Source organism: Podarcis cretensis, assembly GCF_951804945.1.
Source record: "Podarcis cretensis genome assembly, chromosome: 4".
Classification (NCBI taxonomy): Eukaryota; Metazoa; Chordata; class Lepidosauria; order Squamata; family Lacertidae; genus Podarcis; species Podarcis cretensis.
The window spans coordinates 13709050-13731282 of NC_137173.1; the positions used below are offsets into that span (position 1 = coordinate 13709050).

Consider the following 22233-nt stretch of genomic DNA (forward strand, 5'->3'; position numbering starts at 1 on the left):
AGTTCAAGCCCACCAGATCCGCTGAGTGACCAAGTTCCCTATGGAGGACTCAACTGTGCACCCAACTCCTGCAGAAAGGAAGCTCGAACTCGCCACCCATCACTTTGCCACCCACAAACCAGAAACTATCAAAACCTTTAATAATCAAACAGCGGGAGAAGTTCCAGCTGCACAGTAGCAGCTTGCAAAAAAATAAAAATAAAAAATGACTTGACTGGAAAAAAACAGGATATAGACTCCGCCACCACTATTCTAAAGCAATGAGATAAGAACGAAAATAACAAAACAGACCATATTTGACAAGCCTCCCAGGAGTTGATTAGTTTAAATTTGCTTTCGTTTTGATGGCTTTAATTGGCGGTTGTTTCATTTCGCATTCGTAATGCTTGTGGATTTGAGGCGGTGAGACACAAAAATTAAAAATTAAATTTATGAAGGCAAGCATGAGGGTTTGCTACATGCCTGAGGGTCAGGCTGTTAACGGGAAAATTCGAGGGCTCCCTTGGACAAAAACAAAGACACCAACCAGAATAACTTGGAGCAAACCAGCAGCCTGTAGGCTTGGCCTTTATTGATCTGTTGCAACAGGGTGCTCCCCTCACTTGCAGGAGAGAGGAAGGACCCAGAAAAATGGTGTGCAAGGCTTTATAAAGACTTTTGAAATTGCCACCCTGTAGATAAAGACCACCCACAGAAACATCATACATACATCACAGAAAGGAGGGGTTGAGGGAGGACTTGTGGTGGTAACCTGAGTGTCCTGTCACCTGGCTGGTTCCCCCTCTCCCCCTCCCCATGAGTACTTTCCAGGTGACAGAGGGGAGTTTGCAGTTTCCTGCCCCCAGAGGGAAGAGCTGATTATTGTCCTTTGTTCCAGTCTGTGCTGAATCCACTCCCATATGCAAGTTCTTTGTGATCTTTATGGTCTTCTGTCTAGGACCATCAGGGTTGGCATAGCAACTGGGCAGGGCTCCTGTGTATGTGCTGGTATGCTCAAGGGATTATGGCTGCCCTATATCAAACCTTCCCCATTTTGTAGTCCTTTCCTCATGGAGTAAAATAAAAGTGGAACAGTGCAAATCCGATGTATGGTTGATTTTCTATGAATTTATAACAGAAGTGTAGCGTATGTAGTATGTGAGTGTGAGTGTGTGTGAAGTTTGTACAAACTGAATGATGGGGGCGGGCGTTTCCTGCGACAAGGCTATTCTCATGAGTATAGCGGTAAGAAGAAGAAAAAGTGGTAACATGCCTCTGTTACGGCTTTTAGTCTTGAACCATGACCAGAGAGACCTGGGTTCAAACCGCCCCCCCCCCACAGCTATGAACCTGGAGGGTTACTTGAAGCAGCTACCATCTCCCAACATCACCCAACCTTGCCCGTTTGTTGTGTTGATAAAATGAAGGGGGGGGGGGAGAGATCTTGGAGAAAGGGTATGATATAAACACAGCAAGTAATATGCATTTATATCTTGTGCACAGCCCTGAGATCTACAGACGAAGTGTGGCATGCACATTAAACAAACAAATAAATGACAAACAGATAAAAACCATTCAATTTAAACCAGTTCAGTTCTTAGGTCTTTTAATCCCCGCCGGTCATTTCATAAGTGCTTCACAGCAGAACAAGTCAGAATAAGGCCATGAATAACAGGCAGATGACTAAGAGGCTGGCATCCTTTAACAGGCAAACACAGCCCTACAAAATGCTGTTTATTATTTCTTAAAATCTTTATCATAAGGCTGATTTCTAAGGCTTTCCCCCCTGTCCTTTGTGCTGCCTTGAATGTTTGCCTTTTCCACGTGGAGGTTCCTCAGTGAAGCACAAGAGGGAGATGTTTCCCCATTTATTTATTTTTTACAAAAAGAAAAAAAACCTGCCAAGGACTTTTCTCTGAATGAAAAAAAAGGAGGAAACAATTAATCAATGGGGAGGTCTGTGGGCGGCCATACTGATGCGGTTACCATGGTGACCGGGAGAGTTTATGTCTGGAACCAACCAGGAGGCAGCAGCCGGTAATAGACTCTGCCTACCAGCCCCCAGGAGAAAAATAGGGTAAGGATTCTGCCCTGGGTGGGGGTGGGGGGGTGGGGGATGCTCCCTTAGGGACACCCCTGAAAGGAATGACACAATCCTGATGTTGAGACACCTGTGCATTGGGGCATCCCCTGCAACTGAGCTATAGGTACCAATTGATAGACTTGCTCTCACCTGTGCAAAATTTTTGTTCTATTGAGAATCTGGTATCAAATCCTAGGTTGAGTTGGGATCAGCTGTTTTACGCACCTTATCAATGAGCCCTTTGGGTTGCTTTTAAACCCCTGGCTTCATGGTTGGGCCGCCCCCCCAAAAAAAAACTTTTCTTTTTACTCAAGACTTTGAACTTAGGTGTCTTGGAGGACATTAAGGAACTGCGAAAAAGACTCGCAGAATCGAAAGTGGAGATTCTATGTACTTTCCCTCGTCTGTTTATTTTGCAACACAGGAAAATATTCAATTAAAAACTTTTTAAAAATGTCTTGGAGGAGTGGCAGTTTCGTATATATATATATATATATACACACACACACACAAACAGGGAAGGAAAAGGACATATAGAGTCAACACTTCCAATTCAGAGTCTTTTTCACAGTTTACATTCGGTGTGAGACTCTGTTGCCATAGACATTGGGGGGGGGGGAGAGAGAGGGGAGAGGGTTGGGGGCTGGAATAATGGTCTTTTCATTCTATTGCATAGTGTTTGTGCAGGATTTTTGTGTCGGCGTCTCATAGGTGAGAGATTGGAGGGTCCAGAGAATTATGTGACATTTGCTTTGAGGCTTGTTTTGGGAAAGCAATGGATAAATATAACAAACAATAGCAATAGATAATAGCCATCGTTTTAAATTACCGACAAGCCGTTTTGTGTTTTCCATACTTGTAAGACTTCTTTTTGTTTTGTGGAAAGCGGCAAATAAATGTAATAAATATCTTTTTCAAATGATATTAATAATATTTATTTGGTTTTTCAAATGGCAGTTTTACAATCACATACCCTACATACAACATAAAGAATCTCCTGGAATTATCTACTCCCCTTTGTGGGTCCTATAGTTAATCATTTCCTCCAGCATCTTTTATAATAATCCAAATCTTTTATATCTCCATTATATCCAAAATTCACCATTAAACTACAAGTGTTATCCCAATCCTACTAACTAATTTTAACTGTTTACAATGGTTTATATATAATTTTTTTTCAATTCTTTATTAAAATTTTGGTTTTCCTAATTTCTGATTCTTCCAGTCATTTTTTCCATTTTGGCATAATCCATCAACTTAATCTGCCGTTCTTCTCTGGTCAGGACTTTATCTCTGGGCCAATATGTAAATGTAATAAATATCAATCCAAAGGACGATAAGGGATAATCACCCCAATTTTTGCCTCTGTGTTTAAACTTGCATAGGCAACAGACAGCAAAGCCTAATTAAATCCAGGGAGAGTATTTGAAGAGACAACCCATTTTTTAATTAAACAGGCAGAATTCCTTGCAAGAGTTGTGTTTTTAAAACTAGTTGGGGGTTGCTTTTTGCTGTTACTGCCTCACAATTATTAAAAGTACAGGAGTCTTGTATTACTTTTGGGATTTCTGAGCTCACGTTAGCAGGTTGCAGGAGCTGCAGTTGCTCTGCTGTGTATGGTAATTTTGACCAAATACTTTAAATTGTGTATTCAGATACGTCATAATGCATGAAAACATTAATTATGTCCAGGGTCTAAAGTTATCTGTCTTCAGCACTTCACACAAGGTGCCATGCAGTGCTTTTTTTCTAAAAAAATGTTTAGGGGTACAGTGGTACTTTGGTTCTCAAACGCCTTGGTACTCAAACAACTTAGAACCCAAACACTGCAAACCCAGAAGTAAGAGTTCCGGTTTGCAAACTTTTTTCGGAAGCCAAACATGCTCCATTTTGAGTGCCACACTTCCATTTTGAGTGTTACGCTGAGGCCTGTCTGTTTTAGCTATTTTGCATTTTCGTGGCTCTTTTTCTTTCTTTTTTTGTGACTGTGCGGAACCCAGTTCAGCTACTGACTAACTGATTGATTGAGTGAGTGAGTGAGTGAGTGAGTGACTGCACAGTCGTTTTACTGTTGTTAGCCGCTCTGAGCCCGGCTTTGGCTGGGGAGGGCAGGATATAAATAAATTTTATTATTATTATTATTATTACATTGTTTACTGCTTTCATTTTATGGATCAATGGTCTTGTTAGATAGTAAAATTCATGTTAAATTGCTGTTTCAGGGGTTGTTTTTAAAAGTCTGGAACGGATTAATCCGTTTTGCATTACTTTCTGTGGGAAAGCATGCCTTGGTTTTGGAACGCTTTGGTTTTGGAACGAACTTCCAGAACGGGTTAAGTTTGAGAACCAAGGTACCACTGGACTCTCATTTTCCTACTCATATTGAAATACTGCCCCTCAATGAGGCCGAACTTAGATTCACAAAATGTTTAGGGGTATGTGTACCTGCCTCCCCCCCCCCAAAAGAAAAGCACTGGTGCCGTGACTGCAGAATGCATGCAGTAGTTTCAGAACAAAATAAGAACACGGAAAACAAGAGAAAACCTTTCTATGCTGCCCTGATCTGTTTTCTTTGCTTCCCCAAGGTCTCGTTCCGTCTCTGAAGACTTAAACCATGGCGAAAGACAAGAAAAAGAAGGAGAAGAAGGAGAAGAAGGGGAAGAGGAAACAGCCCTTAGGACACATGTCCAAAGAGCCTCGAGTTTATTTTCCAGAAGCTCTCCTAGAGTATCAGTAGGTATTGTTGTTGCTTGTTGGCACCCAACTAACTGTCTTGAGAAGCAAAGGAGTATGCCTCTTGGGGTGAAGTCAAACCACTGTTGTTCACAGCACCAAAGTGACCTCCCTGGGGCGCAAGCAGTGCCAGATTTACGTATAAGCTAAACAAGCTATAGCTTAGGGCCCCACTCTCTTGGGGGCCCCAAAAAATTTAAAGGGAGAAAAAAACTTGTTAAGTTGTGGGTGAACATATCAGACGACACAGCGATTCTTCAAACAGCTCTTGTTTATTCACAGGCCAGAACAGAACTGAACTAAAGGGTTCAGTCAGCCTGCTTATATAGAGCTCCAGTACAACGTAACTGTAACAATTTTCTAAAACTATCCAATCACTGAACCTTATTTGCATAACTATCTACAGTATCCCCCTGCTGGCCCAGGGTAAGAACTTCAGTACATAATAAAACTGGACGTACATTTTCAAAATATAAGATACAAAACAAATAAAATAAAACCTACATACTGTGTCAGATAGCAGTGGTGGTTGCTTTTGAGTAACCAGTCAGGACTCAGACCTGTCTTTTACAGATTTTATTTTGGTGCAAAACTATTTACAGTGCAGAGCCACAAGTTCATGTCTGCCTCAGTTGCTAGCAGAATCCAGGAGTGGTTGTTTCCAGGTCCTCCCCCAACATAAGAGCTTCATCAGCCCCAGCCTTTTCCTTCCTTCTTTGCGTTTTACACCTCTGCGCAGGGTGGGCAACGGCAGAGGCGTGCTTCCCTCCTGGCCAACTTGGCCAGGAGCGGTGCTGAAGAAGAAGAAGAAGAAGAGTTTGGATTTGATATCCCGCCTTTCACTCCCCTTCAGGAGTCTCAAAGTGGCTAACATTCTCCTTTCCCTTCCTCCCCCACAACAAACACTCTGTGAGGTGAGTGGGGCTGAGAGACTTCAAAGAAGTGTGACTGGCCCAAGGTCACCCAGCAGCTGCATGTGGAGGAGCAGAGACGCGAACCCGGTTCCCCAGATTACGAGACTACCGCTCTTAACCACTACACCACTCTGGCTCTCCTAGCAGCATCCTCTGGTCCTTTCCCTTCTTTCCCACTGGAGGTGTGGCTTTCCTCACCACAGGAAGAGGAACTGCTTCGCAAGATTTTCGGAGGTTCCCTGTAACCCAGCTGCTCCTCTGTTTCCCCACCCTGTTCCGATGGCAGTACCCTGACACCCAGCAACAGTGTCTTGTGTTGTGTAGGCTTCTATGATGTAAGCAGTGGGCCCCGCCTGCCAGCCTGCTTCCTAAAATATCACTGGTTTGCTCATTTCTATATATAGGGTGCCTACATTCTGCATGGCAACATGTGCAAATGGCTTTAGATACCTATTAGGTCCATAAATCACCATATAGCGTATATTCAACACAAAAAACAGCAACAATTTGTTGTTGACAGAGGACAGCTGGACATATAAAGGGCCCCATTACCTTCAGTAGCTTAGGGCCTCACCAAACCTAAATCCGGCCCTGGGCACAAGCCTGGGCGGTGTGTATGGAGATCATGGGATGGCCAGATGACAAGACCCCTCTTGATGTCATCCAAAGGGAAGCAGAGCAAGACACTTGGCACCAGCCGGGCTGCAGGAGTTGCTGGAAGGAGGCATGCAAGGTGCCATCCAAATGTCTTAGGGATTCCACTCTGGATTTGTGTAGAGTTTCCTCCTTAGCAGGGTGGGTTTGATTTAAATAAAACCGATTTAAATCACGATTTAAATCACTAGTCGGTAAGACTTGATTTAAATCATATTTTTGTATAGAAAAACTCATTCTTGCTGGTATAATCTTAATATTTACAGCCGGATGAAGGTTTCATTTCTGGAATAATAAATGTTCAGAGTAGTTTTTGCAGTTATATCGAAAATTACTGATTTGGTTATACTGTTAGAAATACATAGATAATTATGAAATTATGGTGAGGTTTAATAAGTTAACTGTTTATATTTGGACAACTTTTCTGCTGTACTTTATTGGAAGGAGAAAAACAACCATTTCCTTAAGAACAACTTATTTAACTAAAATAATAACATTATAGCATGTGTATCCATGTTTGTTAACTGATGTGGTTAAACAATTTAAAAAAACCCTTTGAGTTTTAGCCCACATGAAAAACTTAAAACAAATCCTTATTTCCTGATGAATAGCCTTTTGACCATAATGTAACTTAAACAGAAAACTATCTTTAGAAAGATTTCCTCCCTGAAAGCATTTTATTTTAAAAAATCCAATTTAAATTAAAAAACCCCTGATTTAAATAAATAATTATATATTATATATCACACACACTTCCCTCTGGGTAGCCAAACTAAGGCCCGAGGGCTGGATCCGGCCCAATCGCCTTCTAAATCCGGCCCGTGGATGGTCTGGGAATCAGTGTGTTTTTACACGAGTAGAATGTGTCCTTTCATTTAAAATGCATCTCTGGGTCATTTGTGGGGCCTAGGAATTCGTTCATTTCCCCCCCAAAAAATATAGTCTGGCCGCCACAAGATCTGAGGGACAGTGGACCAGCTCATGGCTGAAAAAGGTTGCTGACCCCAACTCTACACAATGTGCAGAAACGACTTTCTTGACTGTTGAACCAACCCACTATTAGTCTCCTCCCTGCATGCGATCAGTATGTATAGTAAATTAAGAACCTCACTTTAGGAACATCTGGGGGGGCTACTGGCTCATCTGCCTTATTGTATATTTGTGGGTAGTAGGACTTTCCCTCCCACTGAGGCATCTAATCATAAGCCTGCATTTTTATCAAAGTTTATATTTTTGATTAAGGCCTGTATATTAAGATGAGCTTAAAGATTTTCAAATGTTTCATGCCAGGCAGAAGACCAGCTGCCTAAGAACCTTGGCAATGTTTATTCTCCTGGACAAGGGGGCCCCCTGATTTATAGCAGAAAACAATTCTCAAAGTCGTAAAAAGGGAATTACAGGCTGAGAGCCAAGGTTACATTGACCCTACATATTACAGAAGATAAAAAAAAGAGATAAACATAATTAAGAGTGGGTAAATAGTAAAATAAATCCATGTGCCTCCCATTAAACTTGAGCCATATTTTCCTAAGGTTGAAAGGTCAAGAGCAGTGAAAAAGGCAACTGGCTTGGCTGGAGAAGATAGGTTTCTTCCTATCTTATTTTGAGGTTGGAAACTGTTCCTTCCTTTTTTACTTTGAGAAGGTTTATTCTTCTAAAAAGCTATCTATGTTATGTATTAAATATATTGGCTTAAATGTAATTATGCAAAGGATTTAGAAAGAAAGAAATGTTAAATCCTTATGCTAGATTCTTATTTCATATAGTTGGAAGAGACCACAGGGGCCATCAGCCCAGCCCCCCCCTGTCAAGCAGGAAACATCATTAGAGCACACATATGGTTGTCAGGCCTTTGTTTAAAGACCTCCAAGAGAAGGAGATCTTTCAATGATGATGTGAACTCAGGTTCCTTGTTGAGACACATGTAAGATATATTACTACTTATTTGTCATTTATAGATAGAAGAATATATAGCTTTTTGTTTCCCATAAAAGGGCAAAAGGAAATGGGTGTATCTTTTGTGATTGGTTCTAGCAAACAGCCAATAGGAATTTCAACCAGGCTGATTGGACAGAGGCAGCCACAGGAGGAGCAAGGGGGCTGGATTAAGGAAATATAAGTGCTGGCCAGAATGGCAGGAGGGCAGGCCAGAGCTTGGTAACCATATACCACTGTGCCTCTCATTTATTTGTCTGACAAATAAATTATTATTTTAATTTCTCTATTGCTGCGTTGAATATTTCATTCCAGCTAAGCGTTAACCACAAGCAGGGTGCTACACCACCCCATCATAAGAAGAGTCTGCTGGATCAGCTATTGGCCTATCTAGTCAAACATCCTTTTCTCCCTGGGGCCAACCAGATGTCTGCCCCCCTGTGATTCTCGTCAGCAATGTCTAGGCAACACAATGACCATGTACATATGCAACAGACAATCTTTTATAGAATTCCTTCAAACCATAACAAGTGACTACATTATTACATGAGCACTGTTCCACAGCATTTGATATTTTCATTTACATACATTCATTCAAAATAAGATAGGTTTATGAAGAAATTCTATATCCTCCCACCACGCTGATGAAGAATTCTACGAAACAGTAGTCAATGTCCGGAATCACTGTTCAGAGTTGGACATCATATTTGCTGAATACACAAAGCTTCACAGCTTGTCTTTCATCGTACAAAGTCTGGTGCCTCGCTTCATTTAAAGATTTTCAGAGACTTTGAGGTTAAAGATTTCATTTTGGACTTGTTATGGTTTGAAGGAATTCTATAAAAGATTGTCTATCGTGTATGTACATGGTCATTGTGTTGTCTCTAGACATTGCTGACGTTCTCTTTGCAACACAAGGGTTTGTTTGGTTACTTACCCCTGTGATTCTCAGCAACTGATAGAGGAATACTCAGGGGCAGACTTTGGTCTTTCACATTTCAGCGGTGCCCTGTGCAAGGCCAGAATTCTGTGTTGTCGTCCCCCCAACCCGCCTCTTGCCTTCCATTCTGCTCAATTCGCTATGTCGTAGTTGTGACACCCTAGGCTTGGCACCCGGTGCGGTGGAACCTGTCGCTGCACTGCCCTAAATCTGCCTCTGGCACGATGCCTCTCACAGCGGAAGTAGAACACAACTGCCACAGTAAATTTGGCGTGAGGAATCTGAATTAACAACAACAACAACAACAACAACATATTTATACCCCACCCATCTGGCTGGTTTTTCCCAGCCACTCTGGGCAGCTCCCAACAGAATATTAAAACACAATAAAACATCAAACATTAAAAGCTTGACTAAACAGGGCTGCCTTCAGATGTCTTCTAAAAGTCAGATAGTTGTTTATTTCCTTGATATCTGGTGGGAGGGCATTCCACAGGGCGGGGGCCACCACTGAGAAGGCCCTCTGCCTGGTTCCCTGTAACCTCACTTCTCGCAGGAAGGGAACCGCCAGAATGCCCTCGGAGCGGGACCTCAGTGTGAAAGGTATAATGTCACATTTCAGGAAGAAAAACCTATGATGAATGTAATTGCAAGAGCAGTCTGGCTTCCTGTGGTGTCTAGAGACTTTCATATTCCATGCTTTTGGATACATGAATTTGTGCCTTAACACTTCTTTTAAACTGAAGGGTATTTAAAAATAAAATAAAATATAGTGCACAAATATAGCGAATGTTTAATTTATTTGTATCCTGCTTTTCCTCAAAGAGGCTCAGGTAGCATATTTTCTTGGTAGCATCGTCACTTATCCTCTGTGTTTTAATTATCTTCAGAATTCAGATAAAGGAAGAGATCATCGATGAGCTTCTTTTTGAAATAAAAAACTTGGAAGCGCAGAATGACCGAAACAAAGAAAGGGTATGTAAACATATGCTTCTATTTTGATTTGGGGGAGCGAGCACAGCTCAGCTTTGCATGCAAGCGGAAGATTCTAGGTTTAGCCCCAGTTGGTTTATTCACATGCATAGATAATTTTCTTTGTATTCTGCCTCCTCCACAATTCAAGATGGCTTACAACATGAAAAAAATACACACCTGCAACAGAAGTAGTAATAAAATTTCAAAAGATTTTAAAAATGCAGAACTGAACTGAACAACTTCCACATACAACAAGGTCTAAAATAAAGATTCAAAAAACCAGCATCAGCAACTCCCCCAAACAACACCCCAGCCAGAGAGTCTGCTCAGCAGCCTCCGCATTTGTAGCTGGAGTCAGTCCAGGCCAGTTGGAAGAAGGCCTGCAAAGCAGGGAGCTGGTCTTTCAAGAATCATAGGCAAGACAGCATCTGCAGTTCAAAGGATCAGGTAGATTAGGAGATGGGAAACAGTGTTAGTTCCAGGATTAGGAGGAAGAGGGGCTCTGCCCATACGGTTTGGGGGGGCTCCTTCTCCTCGCTGTTGCTTGTTCACTTGCCCTCTCTTTTGGGAAGATAAGAAGCTGCCTTATAGCAAATCACATCATTGGTCCATCTAGCTCAGGCACCCCCAAACTCAGCCCTCCAGATTTTTTAGGACTACAACTCCCATCATCCCTAGCTAACAGGACCAGTGATCAGGGCTCAATACTGTCTAAATATTCAATAGCTCAATACTGTCTAAATACTCAATACTCAATAGCTCAATACTGTCTAAAGGGAAGGGGGATGGAGAGGTCTAAGTGGGTGCTGTATATTATTATTATGTAGCTCAGGTGTGGGGAACTTTGGTCCCCCTGATGTTGCAGAACTACAATTCCCATCATCGCTGGCCATTAGCCCTGCTTGCTGAGGCTGATGGGAGACGCAGTTCAGCAACATATGGAGAGAAATAGGTTTCCTATGCCTGGTGTAGTTACTGGCAAGTTGGGAAGCTACTTGTGAACCAAAATAGGGGATAAAAATCCCTACTCTAATTTCTTTGGTAATGATGTTAGACAGGCGATGGACTCAGGAAAATGGCATGCGTTTATATAAGTAGATCTGTCACATGCAATAGAATGATAGAGATCCGTCAATTTATTTCCACTGGATTATTCTGACAATTGTCACCATTGCAAGGGGCGGACGGGGGGGGGGAGGGTTATGTTGGTTTATTGTGAATTGCTTTTTTGGATATTCGATTCTGCAATTTTTTGCTTCCGTTTGCAATTTATACCCCACCTTCCCATAATGTATTCCGATATACAGTGGTGCCTTGGTTTAAGAACAGTCCAGTTTAAGAACGCTTTGGTTTACAAACTCTGCAAAACCGGAAATAGTGACCCGGTTTGAGAACTTTACCTCAGTCTGAGAACAGAAGTCGAACGGTGGAAGGGCACCGGCGGCCGGAGGCCTCATTAGGTAAAGCACGCCTCAGTTTAAAAATGGTTTCGGTTTAAGAACGGACTTCTGGAATGGATTAAGTTCGTAAACTGAGGTAGCACTGTAGGTTGCTTTGCTTGCCAACTTGACCATCCCAAAGAAAAGGCACGATTAAAGTGAAACAAGTAACATTTTGTCAAAAAACTTTCCCCCTCAGAATCAGCAGCTAAAGAACGAACAGACTTCGCACATCCGAGCACTCCTAGCCGCCCTAAAGGAGCAGGAAGAGGCTTTGGCGAAAGTTGAAGTTGTTACCAGAGATGATGTAGAAAAAGCGATGAAGGAGAAGTGGCAGTATGTTAGGGATCAGGAAAAACTCATTAAAGGTGAGCTGGCGCTGAAATCCCTCAGTTGCTAGCTCAAATCCCAGGTGGAGTGGAGGACGTGATCTGGGACCCAGATCAGTTAAACAAGGACCTATAGATACAGTCTGGCCAAGAGTAGCCCTAGTGGTGCCTGGGCCCAGCACAATTTGAGATCTCTGGTGCCTTATACAATGTAGGCTATAGTGAGTGTTTTCTCAAAAGAGCATTCCACAGGGCCTTCTATGTGGTGCCCCCCCCCCTCAATCCCCAGCTGCCAGTCACCTAACCTCCAAAGTCTTCTAATGCAGCTTTTAAGGTATGGGCAGATTCTTATGCGAGTCCTGTTAATTAGAAAGGAGGAGAGCATTTGGACTTCCTCAGGTTTGTAATATCTTCAGACAGCTCTGATCTCTCTGTGTGCTTCTAAGCAAGCACTATTTGAAAAACCAAGGGGGACAAAGAACAATGCACCTTGGGGCGTGGAGAGATAGGATTTGAATCTAATTCTGCAACAGTCTTTGCCTAGCCATGTCTAAGTGTCGTATCTTTGGGGAGCAAACATTGGCAATGCTTGTGGAGCGCCAAAGCACCAAGTTATGTCTATTAGTTTCCTCCCTCCTCCCCTTTTATCAAACGCCATGCTGAGACTCCGTCGCTCCACACACATCAAATTGTTAGAACTTAGCATGAAAGCAAGCAGGGAGCTCAAGAGCTGGTGCTGTCTGATAAATATTAATGATCTGAAACGGGGAATACAGGAAAATGAAAAGGAAAAAAAAACCCAGGTGGAGATGATCATTTCTCATTAGCAAGTTGGGAAAGCAAAAGCTATCACTCCTAACACAGCCTTTTTTTCTTCCAATCAGACATGCGGTGCCAGATTCATTACCTCGAACAAAAACTCGTGCAAAAGCAAGCCGAAGTGGATTACTGGCTGGCGTACAAAAACGTCGGGAGCGCCGAACACGCCAAGCAGATCGAGTGCCTGGAACAGGACATCCAGAAGCTGAAGGAAGACCTTGAGGAAATGACCGGTGAGTTGCCCTGGGCTTGTACTTAAACCAGAGACCGAAGACCAGAGACGTCAAGAACTAGAAATAATTATCGTTTCCAGCGTGCGCGTATTTCAATCTCTTCTAAAACGTATTCCCCCGTTTTCTGCTTTACCTTTCTCTTTTCTGATGGCCGGGGTTGTGTTCTTGTTTTCACCCCTAAAGAGTTTTTTAGGATTTCCCTGGAAGAGACGAAGGAAAGAACTGACAGATACATGCTGAAGCAAATGGAGCTGAAGAAAGAATGGGCGCTTGAGGTACTGATATGGCTTTGCAATTCTAGTCTTTTAATCATTATGGGCATGATCTGAGCACTTTCAAGTTCATTTGACTTCTGCGGGAGAGATTTACAGCGCAATCCTGTCCTTGCTGCTGCTGCTGCTGCTGCTGCTGCTGCTTCTTCCTCTTCTTCTTCTTCTTCTTCTTCTTCTTCTTCTTCTTCTTATTATTATTATTATTATTATTATTATTTTATTTATACCCCACCCATTGAGACGGACTTATTCCCAGGTATGGGTGGGGGAACAGGACTGCAGCACTAAGCACATACTTAACTTCCAATTTAAGTCAATGAGGTCCAAGAGTGTTTAGTTCTGGCTGGGTTTTATACTCATAAAGTTGTGGTTGTTTAGTCGTTTAGTCGTGTCCGACTCTTTGTGACCCCATGGACCAGAGCACGCCAGGCACTCCTGTCTTCCACTGCCTCCCGCAGTTTGGTCAAACTCATGCTGGTAGCTTCAAGAACACTGTCCAACCATCTCGTCCTCTGTCGTCCCCTTCTCCTTGTGCCCTCCATCTTTCCCAACATCAGGGTCTTTTCCAGGGAGTCTTCTCTTCTCCAATACTCCAAAGTATTGGAGCCTCAGCTTCAGGATCTGTCCTCCCAGTGAGCACTCAGGGCTGATTTCCTTCAGAATGGATAGGTTTGATCTTCTTGCAGTCCATGGGACTCTCAAGAGTCTCCTCCAGCACCATCATTTAAAAGCATCAATTCTTCGGTGATCAGCCTTCTTTATGGTCCAGCTCTCACCATTTTTCCTACCCCCCCCCTTAATCCCTCCCTCCCTCCCTCCCTCCCAGGACTTCCCTCAGCTCCTCTCTCTGATTTCTCTACACATATTATTCTCTGCATGTTATAAAGCTATACATATCCTCATCTTATCTAGCTATCATGTTACCAACTAATAAATTTGTGTATGTTTATTCAAAACCTGCCAGGGAGTCCAATTCATTTTGCTGTCTTTTTAGATAATTTGTAAAAGGCTCCCGTTCTTCCTTAAAGTCACAGTTGTCCTTGTCCCGCAGTTTATATGTCAATTTAGCCAACTCTGCATAGCTCATCAATTTTTCTTGCCACTGTTCTTTCATTTCTTCATTCTTCCATCCTTGTGCTATCAAGATTCTGGCCGCTGTTGTAGCAGTTGTTTTTCTTGGCAGGTCTTGTCCTACAATCCCTAACAAAAATGCTTCTGGTTTTTTTACAAATGTCATTTTAAGCATTTTTTTTCTCAATTCATTGTATATCATTTCCCAATGTTTTTAAACTTCTCTACATTCCCACCACATATGATAAAAAGTCCCTTCTTTTTCTTTACATTTCCAACATATGTTTGACCCGGTTTTACACTTTTTTGCTATCTGTACTGGTGTAATATACCATCTATACATCATTTCCATACAATTTTCTTTCAAAAGAGAACAATCTGTAAATTTCAAATTTACTTTCCACATGATCTGAGCACTTTCAAGTTCATTTGACTTCTGCAGGAGGCATTTACAGCGCAATCCTGTTCTTGCTAATAATAATAATAATAATAATAATAATAATATTACTGTATGCTGTGGGTTTTATTCCCAGGTATGGAGGAACAGGACTGGAGCACTAAGCATGTACTTAACTTCCAATTTAAGTCAGTGAGGTCCAAGAGTGTTTAGTTCTGGCTGGGTTTTATACCCATAAAGTAGGGTTGCCATATTTTGAAGAGCAAAAAAGAGGACGCTATGATGGCTCTTGTTTTAAGTACCCCTGCTATAGGTAGGCTATTGAAATTGTAATATATTGCTGAGGGGGGGCGGGAGAAGAGAAGAGGAAAGCAAGTCTTCAACCACCAGTTATGTCTATGTCTCCTTCAGAAATTATAGCCAGGGACATTTTGGCAAATTTAAAAAATCCATCTGGAAAGAAATTTTACCCCTGAAAAAGAGGACGTGTCCTGGAAAAAGAGGGCACATGGCAACCTCACAAGCTTATTTGTGACATTCCTTAGAAAGTAAAACAGAAATGTCTCTCTCACTTATTCCTTTTAAATGAACTTGCTTCTGTATCCTGCCTTCCAGCTGCTCCACAACTTATTAAAAACACACACTAGAACAGCAGTGATTGAAATAAGAGTTAAAATATGAGCAAGAAAGGTAAGCCAGGTTAGATTGGGAGTGGGGAAAGTAGAAAACGTATACTGTGCCTCCAAAACCTGTACTGTACTTGGCAAAATAAAAGCTTTTTCCTGCTTTCTGAAGATAAATAGAGGCCTTCACATTCTTGTCTTCTCCTCAGATTAGTCTGCATGCTCTCTAGAGGCCTTTCTCAGCCTCTTGTTAAGATGTGATTGGTTGGCCATTGGGGCAGGGCCTCCCTTGTGGTGGCTTCCACCTTCTGGAATCCTTCAATCACCATGATCCCCCTTAAGCCTTCCTGTCAAATAAAAGCCTGTTGTATCTTGTGGCTGAACCTTCTCTTGTCTCTTTCCTCAACGCTACGAGAATCCTTTACCAAACTGAGAGTTAGCTCATTCGTTTGGTGTTCCACAGGCAGCGTAAAATTGTTTTCATTAGCCTGGCATTCAGAATAGCGCAGATCGCATCCATATTTTATTCTGGGATGCGTGTCTTTATGATTTATTACTATTAACGTTTTCCATGACACGTCACTTCAATAAGCACCTGCGAAGCTCTTTTGAAAAATGGGAAAGCAAAAAAGAAATGTAAAAATAGATATATAGAAGGAAGTTTTGTGTTTTTATTGTTCAAAGTTTTGGATGTTCCTTTGTGGGGTATCCTGTCTAGACTATCATTTCCTTCAATGCAAAGGTTCCAGCTTCAGCTGCTATTTCACGCTTTCTTTCCTCAGAATGCTGTCAAGCATATCGACAAGACCAGCTGCCGGGAGATTAAAGAATACGAGTGGCTAAAGGAGGAGGTAAACATATCTGGAAGAGAGGAGAGAGGAGAGGCACTGCCAATCAGTGTGGACAGTATTGAACTAGATGGATCGATTGTCTCCCACTGCTTCCTAGACAGGGAAGGGTGGTGGGTGGTCAGAGGTGGAACACAGTTTGACTCCCCGACATCCACAGTTCAAAGGATATTGGGTGGATAAAAATATTAATAATAATAATAATAATAATAATAATAATAATAATAATATAAAAATAAATTAAATTTGTATACCGACATTCATCCATAGAGCTCAGGGCAGTTCACAGCATAGAATTATAATATTAAAACCACAAAATACATAGTGAAAAAAGAGAGTAACAAAAAAACCATAATGCCCACACGTCACATTTAAAATGGCATCGGATGTCAGTCAGCCAAAGGCCAGGTTGAAGAGGAACATTTTTGCCTAGTGCCCAAAGGTCTACAATGAAGGCGCCAGCCAAACTTCCCTGGGGAGAGAATTCTACAAATGGGGAGCCACTGCAGAAAAGGCCCTGTTCTTATGTTGCCACCCTCTGGACCTCATGTGAAGGAGGCACACGAAGAAGGGCCTCAGATGATGAATGCAGAGCTGTTTTAGGGCTTTATAGGTCAAAGCCAGCACTTTGAATTGGACCCGGAAACTCATTGGCAGCCAATGCAGTCGGGCAGGATCGGTGTACAGTGGTACATTGGATTACAGACGTTTCAGGTTACAGACTCTGCTATCCCAGAAATAGTACCTCTGGTTAAGAACTTTGCTTCAAGATGAGAAAAGAAATTGTGCTCCGGCGGCAATGGGAGGCCCCATTAGCTAAAGTGGTGCTTCAGGTTAAGAACAGTTTCAGGTTAAGAACGGACCTCCAGAACGAATTAAGTTCTTAACCCGAGGTGCCACTGTAATATGCTCAAACTCTTTTGCCCCTGACCACCAAATTCTGCACCAGCTGAAGCTTCTGAACCGTCTTCAGAGGCAGCCCCACGTATAACACATTGCAGTAATCCAACCTAGAGGTTACCAGATCATAGACAACAGAAGTTAGGCTGTCCCTGTCCAGGTAGGGACACAGCTGGGCCACCTGCAGAAATGAGCTGCTTCCAGTTTGAATGCCTAGCATAGGGCTGTCTCGGTGGGCCAACGGTCTGGTTTGGCAGAAGGCAAAGGACTTCAACTCAGGGTTTCATATCTCGTGGCAGGTGGCAGGGTACAAAAAGGAAGTGAGCGATTTGGAAGCCTCGGTCCACGAACTGGAGAAGGAGAACATCTACCTCATCAACAAACTCTTTGAGCGTAGGATGCAGTTCCTTAAAGTTCCCAGGTAAAGGTGTTCTCCTAGCATTGCACAAACACTGATGAAGCACAGGAGCTAAAGAGTTGACTTGACTCTTTGGCCCTTGAGCAAACTACAGTATGCCAAACAGTAAAAAAAAACAATTAAATAAATAAAAATCCTGATGTTTTATTATTTACTAAAACACATACAGTGGTACCTTGGTTCTCAGACTTAATCCATTCTGGAAGTCTGTTCGAAAACCAAAGCGTCCCAAAACCAAGACGCGCTTTCCCATAGAAAGTAATGCAAAATGGATTAATCTGTTCCAGACTTTTAAAAACAACCCCTAAAACAGCAATTTAGCATGAATTTTACTATCTAATGAGACCATTGATCCATAAAATGAAAGCAATTATCAATGTACTGTAAAATAAATAAGACAGTATTGTAGATGATAAAAATTAAAATTCATTCTTTTCCTTACCTGCACTGAAGATAGTCATTGTTTGGATGGGGGGCTTTTATCCATTTCCACAGCCACACTCATCAATCAATCAATCAATCAATCAGTAGCTGAACTGGGTTCCACACACTCACAAAAACAAATTAACTGAAAAAGCTTCAAAAACGCAAAATAAATAGCAAAAATAAAAGCGCCAAACTTAATATATTCCAGGAGTCCGTTTTATTTCTGAAATGTTTGAAAACCAAGGCACAGCTTCTAGTTGGTGCAGGTGCCCTGGAAACAATAGCCGACAGCCGCATTGGACAATTGGCTTCTGAAAAACGTTCGAAAACTGGAACACTCACTTCCAGGATTTCAGTGTTTGAGAACCAAGGCATTTGAGAACCAAGGTACCACTTACCAATGTAAGCTTCCAGTGCTTCTCTGACAGGCACTGTCTCTATTGTCTTTTTGGCACCTGTTGGAGACATTCAAGCCGATTTCCTTCTCTATACATACCTGTACTGGATTTGAAATTGTTTTTCAATTGGTGTTATTATTGCTCTTTTGCTGAAAAATCGCATTGAGACATTTAATAGGAAGCAATTGACAAATCGAATAAATAAACAAATGTGCAAGCAAACAGCTAAATATAAAGCTGTAAGCCACTTGATAATTACGAAGGAAAATATCCTTCAGAGGAGCAGCATTGGCATGGAAAGGACAGAATTAACAAGCTGCAGCTCTTCTCTTTCACATTAATTTTGAATAAATTGAATAAATCTCCCCTAATCAGTAATTTGGACGAGTAGCTATCATTGCCACACTGACTGGAGTCGCTGCAAATTGCTCTTGGCAAGGAAATAAAAGCCCTGCCCGCTTTCATTGCTGGCTAACCATCCCAATTGTGAAACAAAAGGCATTTTAAATGGTAAATTAATGAAGGCAAGGGGCCAGGATTCCCACTCACCCACCCAATCCTGCTTAGTTTGGCTACGCAAGTCACTTCCTTCTGGGGAACTGGCATGCTCAGCCAATGCGACATGATTTAACTGGTGCATGGGCCACACTGAGCAGGCCTTTTAACCTTCCCACTCATCAGCTGATCAATCAGGAAGAGTTTTATAGTGAAGCTCATCCTAAAACGCAGGAGAAAACACTTTATTTGTGCAAGCCCCTTAACAATCGCAAAGGATTTTGCACTGAACCTCGCTGCTAAAACTCAGGTTTCCCCCCCTTCTGCTTCAGCAAGGTGCTTGGAAGTCCCGACTTAGGGACTTCAAAGTGGCCAAATCGTGTGGTGTCATCATGACATCAGGTGGGTGACTCCGCCCACCTGCCAAATTTGGTCCACATGGCCAATCCTGAAGGCACCCGATCCTTGCCTTCGAAGGTGAAAGGCTGTTGTTCAGTAGCAGAACATATGCTTTCCTGCAAAAGGTCCCATGTTCAACCCTGGGTGTGGCCTTATTGTAGTTTTGTACACTGCCTTTGTGAATTTCTATGAAAGCTCGGTTTATAAGTATTTAAAGAAAAATATGAACGTTAACAAGAGCTCATGGCATGCAAGAGAATAATTCCAGTGGCAACAACGTGAGTATGCACTTTAAAGATGTGCTACCGTTCTATGTTACAGGGGAAGACAGAATTTCAAACCTTTTGATGTTGCTTCTTCTCCTTTTAATTTTCCAGAAAGTTATTTCTTACCCAGGGAGCTGGACTGCAGATGCTTGGAGACCAGGAATATGTTGGCCTTTCTGGTAATCCCCTTTCTACTGAGTTAATTGTAATAGTGATGCAGACGTTACAGCGTTGCCTCCCTAAGAATGGCCCTCACAGCCCCGTGATAGTTTCTCAGTGAGAAATATCCCACTGTAGACATCCTGGAAGCTGGTGTAACTGGAAAGCTGGAAAGTTGGGACTTAAGAACCAACTCTGTTATGCTCTGCCTCACTTGTGAAGGTGAACTCAAGCATTACTGTATGGTTAAGTGCTTTTGCCCCAAGCAAGGGTCAAACAAGTGTGGAATAAAACTTCATAGTGTACAAATCCCTACCTGGATAAGGAAAACAAACACACAAAAACACACAAACACAAAGTTATGTCCTCTGTGTGTGTATTCCCTTTCTTCATTCCACTTGCTGTAGGACTGAAGCTGTCCTAAAAATGCAATAATCTTGCCAGCAAGCTTCTCATGGGTGGGAGTGAAATGGGTGTTATGTTCAGTTTTCACCCCCATCCCTGATAAAACAGCTGATCGCTGCACGGTTAGGCCAAGCGCAGTAGACAGGGCCAGGCAGGCTGTACTATTTTCATTTGGCTGTCAGAAGGAACACAGGTAAATACATCAGCTCAGTATGTTAGAGCATGTTGCTGATAATACCAAGGTTCAGTCCCTGTGTGGGACAGATCCTGTACTACAGGGGGTTGGCCTATATGTTCCTCGGGGTCCTTCCAACACAACAGTCCTATTATTCCATCCTAATGAATACCAGGCCATGAACAGCATTGCTAGTTGTGGATTGGCAATATCCGGGTTTTTTAAAAAATGCCTCGTCGGTCCGGATGGAGGACATAGGGGTTGAAATTAGACTACTGTACAAAGGTGTCCAGCTTTGTATCCGGCCCTGCCAGCCCTGGCATATGGCCCTCAGAAGTTTCCCCAGGAAACAATGTGGCCCTCGGACTGAAAGAGCTTCCCCACCCACCATTGCATAGCAGAATAAATTTCAAAGCCCAGCAAGCAGTAATAGATAGAATTCCCTCCCCTCCGCCACCACCATTGTTGCAGCAAAGTTTTATTAACAGGAGTATTGCAGAAAGTGTTTTCCCTCCCCTCACCTCTGCAGAAGTGGAAGCTGAAAGTACATCATTAATATCGGAAATGGTTCTCAACGTGGATCACAAAGACAGACAGGAGGCAGCAGAAAATCTGCTAGATGACAGTTTTGAAGTGATTCAAATGCAAACAGATTCTCTTGGTCAAATTCTCCCCCCTATCCTGTACGAAGACTCAAATGATTTCAAGGCAAGTATCTACTTTCCTCTTCTCTGCGTTAGGATTTTAGGTAGAAAGGGTGAGGTAATAATGTGCCCAAAAGGTTTGTGCTGACCTGGGCAATTAAAACTGGTTTGTTTGTTTTTACACACACACACACACACACACACACACACAGTCCGTTTGAGCCTGATCATGCCCTCAGCAACATAGCTCCTAAAAACGGTCAGGAGTTGACCAGGATATTATTTCCTCCCCTTGTGCATAATCAACAAAGTCTACCCGGAACTCAGAGATCTCACCCTGCACTCTCACTTAAGACATTTTGCAGGGTTGAGGCAGCGACTCTTGAAATTTTGGCACCCCAGGAAATTGGCTAGATGGCCCTTTGTGCCTGGGTGCTCGTTAGCAGCAGCAACCTAGATTTCCCAGCATTTAATTATAGTATCTATAACTTTGCCTTGCCTCCAAGAAGCCCAAGACAGCATATATAGCTCTCCCCATCATTTTCTTCACAAGCCACCCTGAGGGGTTGGGTCAAGTGGCCCAAGCTTACCCAAGTGAGCAAGGATTTGAACAGGAGCTGTTTAGTACTCCTCCAGCAGCAGCGATTGTGGATTGTTGTTATTTCCATCAGAGATTTGCTTATTCGGTTATGCCATGGTCATTTTAAGATGCAGGAGAGGGAGGAATGTTTTCTACTGGGTAACATGCTAATCTGTGTCCATCTGAACTCCAGGAGTACAAGGATCTGGGGCCCCTGGCAGTGAAATTGATGACTACGGTGGGCCAGACTATGCCAGTTCACGAGGATGCCAGGGAAATGCCAAGCAGAACAAAGCTTGAAGAAAAATATGACGCCAGCCGGCCTCAGCAGCGCATCACCTACCAGATGATCAAATCCATATTTCATTGAGAGCGAGGAAGGTAGAGGCTACTGCTTTTCTTTTCAAAAATAGGCTTCCGGTTGTTGGAACTCCCCCACCCTTCGTATGACACTTAAATGTTGACTTGCATAGCAAAGATGTTAATATTGGGTACATTTACAAGGGTATGTAGATTGTGTAGATTGTATTCCCATTCCTCCTATGCATGAAATACAGGATCTGAATTACTATTGCAAGTGGCTCTGGTTTGATTTTTGCCGTCCGTGAAGGTTTAATGTAGTCATTTCATGAAATCTTTATACCGTTTGACTGGAGAAAAATCCTCAGTGCTCCTGGACCCATGAGTCTCACAAGATATGGCACCAACTTACATTTACCAGTGT

General features: G+C 42.5%; 1 protein-coding gene across 2 annotated transcripts; it reads left to right on the forward strand.

The window, feature by feature from the left end:
• Nucleotides 1-1938: 1938 nt before the first annotated feature.
• CCDC83 (coiled-coil domain containing 83) lies at nt 1939-22086 on the forward strand. Of its 2 annotated transcripts, none has more exons than XM_079973969.1 (11): nt 1939-2056; nt 4648-4795; nt 10129-10213; nt 11852-12020; nt 12866-13033; nt 13217-13308; nt 16179-16247; nt 17444-17565; nt 19658-19725; nt 20815-20993; nt 21703-22086. In XM_079973969.1, exons 2-11 carry the CDS (start codon nt 4677-4679, stop codon nt 21877-21879), a joined length of 1248 nt encoding a protein of 415 aa, XP_079830095.1. In that variant the 5' UTR covers nt 1939-2056; nt 4648-4676; the 3' UTR covers nt 21880-22086. The 2 variants fall into 2 exon arrangements, with proteins under 2 accessions (XP_079830095.1, XP_079830094.1); XM_079973968.1 differs by lacking the exon at nt 1939-2056 and adding an exon at nt 2063-2186.
• The last annotated feature ends 147 nt before the right edge of the window (nt 22087-22233 follow it).